At 34.8% G+C, this 7,131-nt stretch overlaps 1 protein-coding gene across 1 annotated transcript; it reads right to left on the bottom strand.

Moving 5' to 3' along the window:
• Positions 1–227: 227 nt before the first annotated feature.
• On the bottom strand, positions 228–4,170 carry LOC130646161 (zinc metalloproteinase nas-14-like). The gene is made up of 5 exons (XM_057452302.1): positions 4,107–4,170; positions 3,709–3,835; positions 2,836–3,035; positions 1,122–1,337; positions 228–628 (listed from the first exon to the last, which is right to left on the bottom strand). Exons 1-5 carry the CDS (start codon positions 4,168–4,170, stop codon positions 228–230), a joined length of 1,008 nt encoding a protein of 335 aa, XP_057308285.1.
• Between the last annotated feature and the right edge of the window lie 2,961 nt (positions 4,171–7,131).

Here is a 7,131-nt window from a genome sequence, read left to right on the forward strand (position 1 = left end):
ACAGTATTTTGTGCACTATTAATTGTGTGAAATCTTATATCTTTATCCCGCCCACCCTACTCCGTATATTTGTTTTCTTCCGCATTTAGGCATTATCAAAAAAGCGTCATGTTTTTCTTATCTACTTTTTGATACATTTGTAGGGGATTGTACACTAGTTGCTAAAACTTAATGTAAAAAAATGCTTGCAATATATTGTAGCGGTGGAAACTACTTTTAACGCTTATTCACAGAGTAGAATTTTTAAGCAAAAAGAGTGATGTGTGGTTTAAAGAATTATACTGACCTCGAACTGTTTCATCCGTTCGGCAGGGTCTTGATTGCTTACTAGAACCCCAGCACCTCTTTTTTTTTGGACAATCGCGTGTTCTTTCTTGTGGGAGGAATATTCTTCCAGGCAATACGTTGCAATAAGACCAGGTTGACCATCTATTCCAGGTTGCTAGATCTTCAGTCTTTTCATCACAACTCTTTCTTTCGGTTTGAACCCGTTTCTCAATGAGTTCCCAACATTCACTGACATCTTCATGTGAACAGAATCGCTGACGAATTCTATGATACGTGTGATCAGCGTATTCGAGACATGGGCCCCATTTTGTCCAAGCGCTAATTGGAGTGTTGCGGCTTTCTATGAGGCGTATGATATATAGATAATTCACAACATAGAAGGGCAGTGATGAAAAAATTATTAAGTTATTGAGTTTCTTTTATTTAAGTAGCATCCACCTTTTTGTATTTTTGATGATAGTATAGTTACAGGTAGCTGACGTGAAACTTATGCCGACATAAGATTTCATATCGGAAAGAAATTTTAAGTCTGTGTTGGTTAAAACGCATGTTTGTTTTCTCCCAGCGCTGAAATGATTTACTTTAGAAATTTAGGAAAGGTGTAAATTTTAAGTTTCCCAATCATTTTTTGCCTTAAATTCTCTAACACAACTTCGTATATTGCTGGTTTTCACAAATTTTTTTTTCAGAATTGCATCTGACTCTAGATTTAAATTTCGTGTGGAAATAAAATGTTAATTAATCATCACACGTAAGCGTTAGGTTAGTTTACTTATTTATCATTTTAAACAACAATGATTCCACCGACTAAAATGCAAGTAAAAAAATCATACTGCAGTCATATAAGAGATTCAACTTGATATAATCCATCTCCGTAGGTTTATCTCCAGGTCCGATCGACAAGTATGACATTGTAGGATCAGTGGGAAGAATCGACGGTTTGTTCTTGTTTATCGCAAATGTATAAGCATGATAATGCATAATAGAATTGTATTCGTATGCAACATCAAATGTTTCAGCATTACTCAACGATATTCTTTCAAATTGTACTAAAACAAACACGATTTATGAAACTTGGTTCTCATATGTCGAAAACAAACGATAGTGAACAAAACGTTCGAACGGCAACGAAATACATAAAAATTATAGGATAAAAGCTATCGTTCATGTCAGGCTTGAGGTCGAGGATGTCGTATTTTTAAAACTGGTTTTTATATGCCTTTGTAGTATATAAAAAAACATACATTAAAGTAACTAAATTTGGAGGAAGTTAAATTTCACGGTTTTGGAACCTTTTATCGCTTTTGTCATTCCCAATTCTTTAGTCAATTCTTCAGAACGGAAAATTTGATAGTGCAGCCATTTTCAAAATTATAAAATCACAATTGAGTATGGGTGTGTAGAATCGTCCCATCCAAGTGTTTTTTCTGTAAACATTGGCAAGGAAATGCTTTTCATGTTAAATTTTTACCAAAATGCAAAGAGTAATGTATTCCGGGGATTCCGCCCCCCACCCCCTAACGGTTTTCTGTTAATAACTCCTTATTGCTATGTTATATGGCTATGAATCTTACTGAGTTTAAATACTTATCTATGAGACACCTGCAGGTCAAATTTTTAGGTCCCTCCCTTACTCGAAACCACCCCTAAAATCCTTATATTGGGGCAAATTTAATAACTTCTGTTAGGATTATCCTTAGAACTTCAAACTTACAACACAACTTTCTTTTATTAAGGAGAATCATTTTGCATAATTTGGAAACGTGATTAACCCGATCTCCCGGTTTTGTGGATTTTACCTGAAAATCGGAAAAAACGGATTTTCGGGCAATCTTTTTTTTGCGATCCATGTAAAAACCGAAAAATATGTTAAATAACTTTCATTTAGTTTTTAGAAACTTCAAACAGAATGCAAAAAATTCGCTCTGGAACAAAAGTAGATAAATTTTAAGAAGTTAGTGGCATTTTTAACAAATTTTAAGCTTCTGATGACGTCATAGAAAATATGCTAACGGAAATAAAAATTTATTGCTGCCATTTTGTTCCTTTTATGACGTACTATACGTGCGCCAAGTTTGATTCAATTTGATCAACCCTATGAAAAGTTATTGAGGGAAGGGGGCGGATTTCCCCCCTCCCCTCCCCGGTCATAGTATGTTTGAAAAACTCCGGACCGAAAAGGGTTTAAATAATTAACAAAGTATTTAAAAACTTTTTTTAAGTTAATAAAATGTCACCCTGGTTTTATATCTTTTAATATGATTAAGAAGTAAGAAAACATAAAAAAGATAACACAGTAGGCTTAAAAATAAATACTGCCGTGTACTATTGTCCTTTACCAGCAGGTGCTAACCATTACTTGTAGCTAGTAGGATCAGTGCTCCTGAATGTATAACAGCCGAACTTCTGCCATAGCAGTTATTAAGCTTCGTAGGATAAAGTTAAGTATAAATAATGAACTTTTCTTAAAAATGGGTTTATGTTGGCGAGGTAACAGTTTATTATCATAAACGAAGTAATGATATCAGTAGTAAATCGATAACGTACCTTCATTCTTTTTTTTATCAATATTCTCCCATATAATATTCACGTATCTGTCACGATCCGGTCGATTCATTTCATGCTGGAATCCCAATACATGAAAAAGTTCATGTGCAATAACCCACTTCTGTAAACATATATCTCTTTGTAAGGAAAGCTTCTGAAAGAACATAACATTACCTCGCCCAGCATATTCTGATGCACAACTAAAAAAGTGTTTTAATGTTAATAACATCGAGCCATGCTGTGGTTGGATGTTAATAACAGTACAATGAAATAATAAAACAGTGCAGCCAGTTATATGATAAAACTAGATTACCACATTGGAGGTTAAATTGAGTTTATAATTGTACAGAAAGAAATGACGTAATTATTAAAGGGAACCATTAATAAAATCAAAGATGGCGTATTTTAAGACGATCTTCATTATGTTACACTGCACGAACTTTCACTTTCAATAGCATATAAACTTTAAAATAAGGTATTGTTCATTGGATAATAAAACAATTTGTTGCACTGTTAGGATTCTTATTGCCTTAAAACTCATTTTAGCCACGTTCTCAGAAATTTTTTTAGCCTGGATAAGTTTCGGGCGTCCAGCCTAGCTGCGCTGTTTCGATCTATCTATCTCTCTATCTCGCTATCGCTCTACCTATCTCCTCAGGCGATTTTAAAGATTCCGCCTTCGCTGGCGGAAATCAAAAAGTCCTTGCAGGTTAAAAAAATTCAGATTCCTGTTTGTGTTTAACTTTGTTCTCTATACCGTACAAGGTCGCCAGTAACCTGTTTTGTACTGAACTTTTACAATCCTGTTCCGTCATTTTAAATATTTAATTGCATGATGTATAATACAATAATGAAATACGAAGAACAACGCACCCAATCTCTGAGACAATTCGAACATGAAAAGTAGTTTTATCATCTATTGGTATTTCCTTGAATTTGACGCAAGAGTTCATCGAAATAGATTTCATGACGTCTTTAACCAAGATTTTTTCTTCGTCCTCTAAAATAAATTTGTTTTATTAAGGCTATTGTGCGATGCTTGTAATGTTACGACCTTCGACGGTTTATTTTTGACGATATTTTTTCTAGTTGAGATAATCAAAATAGTTAATCAAAATTTGGATTTGAGCTGGTTGGAAATACTTAGAAACATTTGAAAAAAATTTTATAATCCATAATGTTGTGGTAACAAAATTTGCCCTGCTCTCAGTAAAACAGTGCTGTGAACTCTATTTTAGTGCTTTATCACCTTTTGTAAAGAAAATTGGTACGCTTACAATCACGTCTTCTCGTTAAAACGGAAACTTCAAAATTGTGGTGAAGATTATTGCTCATATTTTGACATTTTTCTCAGTTTTTAAAATTGTATTGTATTTTAGTATTGTTATTTCCATGTTGCCTTAATGGACTATTTTATCTTTCATGTCTTGCAGTGCTTTTTCAATATTGATTTGCATTTTTTTATTTAAACTAGCGCATATCGGGCTTTTTTGTGCTTTTTTAGAGTTATCATCAAGAAATTATTTTTATATAAAAATATGATTATAGGAAGTCCGGTATTAATGACGCGTAATTAACGTGTGGGGGAATTTTTTTGAGGCCCCATATTTATTGTGAAGAGTAAAAGATATAAATATGAGAATACAAAATTTGTTGAAAACTGAAGATCAAAAGGCGGGAAATTTCTTCACTAAATAGATTGGAATAGGAGGGAGGTAAGCTTAAGTTCGAAACAAAATGCGCAAGTAAGTTGAGATAGATAAAAAAAAGTGAGGGGAAAGAAAGCAGAATGAGAAAATGCGTAGCTGCATTTTCATTGTAATTCTCTTTATGAATATATTAACAAAACTCAGACTATGCAAAATCGATCAACGTTTCTGTGCTTTTCTATGTGAATTAAACATTTAAAGTTACTTAAATTAAGTTTCCTTCCAACACCCATCGACCTCGATGGGTGTTGCATAATGTATATCAATATATCGATGAATATTGAATAATTTAGGTAGTTGCGGTGTTGTTGTGGTTTTTAAAGACAGCTATTCTGGCTTTTGCAAATTTTCTTCGTTCAAGCACCTAGGCACTTCCTTATGGAGGCAGTGTGAGATCTACATTTAATATACCTTAATTTTCTCTTTTATGCTCTGAATTTAATCATCGGCATAGTGCCGCAACTATATTCCGCTATTACAATGAGCATTCTTTGTCGTTGGGACTTTTTAATTATATTTTGTAATAATCCCGGTGGTGAAAATTCAGAAACGAAAGAGTTTTATGGGGATCAACCACCATAAATAGTAACCACGCTTTGATGTGCTGTCCAATGGAATAAAGAGAAAACTAAACATATGTAAAAAAAGCGGCGACACAGACTACTTTACCTACGCCCACTTTTTTAATCAAAGGCAAAGGAAACAAATCTGTCCAAAGATACTATTCTACATCGAAGTTCCAGTTCTAAAAAACTACATACAGCGCGTATTTTTATTTCCAGTTCTAGTAAATTTTAAATACTAAAATTTAGCTAACTCAAAATTGACTTGAATTTTGAAGTAAATTAAAAATTAGTCGTTGACAAGTATTGATATGATAATAATTAACGACCCCGGGCTACACTGCATAATATTACCCCAGTTTTATGTGCAATACAGTGAACGCAGGTGATATTTTTGGTATAGCACAAGGTATTTAGTTGTTATTGCATTTGTAAACCGTCTAAGTTAGATAAAAGAAAAAAATAAGAATTTCGGTTCAGTGGTTTATAATAATAAGTCCCTACTTTCGTAAACACTCTGAGTAAAAATTCGGCACAGTCCTGTCTAACAACAGAAACATTCTATGCAGGATTTGAAAGTCCCTGTAGAAAAAATCTTTGTAAACAAAGCATTACAATGTTCGACACTAAATGTGCAATTAACGTTCAGTGACAACAAAACCTTAAAAAAAATTAATATGGGCAGACCGAATGACATGGGCTTTGACTATTTTTACGTTGACTTAGTGACCAAAAAGCTGATTCAATCTGAAAATTAGAAGCACGTATTTGTGCTTCAAATTCTTCATCCTTTGTTTAGTATTTTTGATAAAACTGAATACCTCATCATTGTTTTTATAGACAATATAACTAAATACCTTGCAGAACAATTTATTGAGTTTAAAACTGAGTACTTTACCAGTAAAACTTCTTTTATGGTTCTAGCCCATGAAATGTATTGTAGGAGTTAAATATATGATAATTTACAATGATTCTCAAAATCTGTTTTTCAGATTGTTTATATTTTAAGCTACCATTTTTCTTGAGGACACTTATAAGCGGTTCAAGCGACCTTTCGTCAAGAGGGCTTAGTCAATCAGAATGCCTAAAAAACTGCATTCTCCAGTTGTCCAAATTACTAATAACTAGACTAATAACCAGCTAATGTCATCATCGGTGTAAGGCTTGCCCTTAACAATAAGCCTATTGTCAAGTATACAACGGCCCTGAGCATACCCGAACATTTGTACCCGGTGGGTACAAATCACTGTACACTATCAAAACACCTCCTAGACATACCATTAGGCATTTGGCAGCTATCAAATCACCACCCAAGCATGCAGAGCTTACCATCAGACATGTAACAGATATCAAACTACCCCCCAGGCATACTCCTGATCATACCATACCACCTACACCTCCAAAACATACCATATCACCTCCCATACCAGAACAACCACAACAAAACCAGCATGAGGATACCAAGACTGTTATGATAATGACAGGGGTCCGCCTTATCATCGCATATATATGGCTGAAAAAATAGGCCTATTTCCTGATATAGAGCACGACAAACCTGGCAGCAGCCGCGACGGCGAGATAGAGATGTTTGGCCGCATATTCGATAACTTTAGTAGCTAACCTGTGAGGGCCGCTGCCTTACTACCTTTTTTTGGCGTGGTTATATACTCAAAATAAATACTTAGAACCCATATCCCTCAGGAAATCTGCCCCCATTATTTTTAAAATGGTACCAGCAGCCAGCAAACCAACTCCCTTCTTTTTATATATTGAATAGCTGTTGTCTACTTCCCTATAGAAAAGACGTCCCCCCCCAAAAATGAAATCTATCATAGGGGATGACATGGACCTCCCCAACCCTCCGATCCTTTCCAATTTGGCTGCACAGATCGGCTATCTTCATCCTTACCAGCTCCCTGCCCGTATCAATAACAGTAACCGTGGTATCTCCCCGCTGTTGTTGTTGTCCCAGCGTTGTAGTCCCAAATGTTCCGGGGCATTGCGTCGATTGCTGTGAATCGTCC

Source organism: Hydractinia symbiolongicarpus, chromosome 5 (genome assembly GCF_029227915.1).
Source record: "Hydractinia symbiolongicarpus strain clone_291-10 chromosome 5, HSymV2.1, whole genome shotgun sequence".
NCBI classification, from domain to species: domain Eukaryota; kingdom Metazoa; phylum Cnidaria; class Hydrozoa; order Anthoathecata; family Hydractiniidae; genus Hydractinia; species Hydractinia symbiolongicarpus.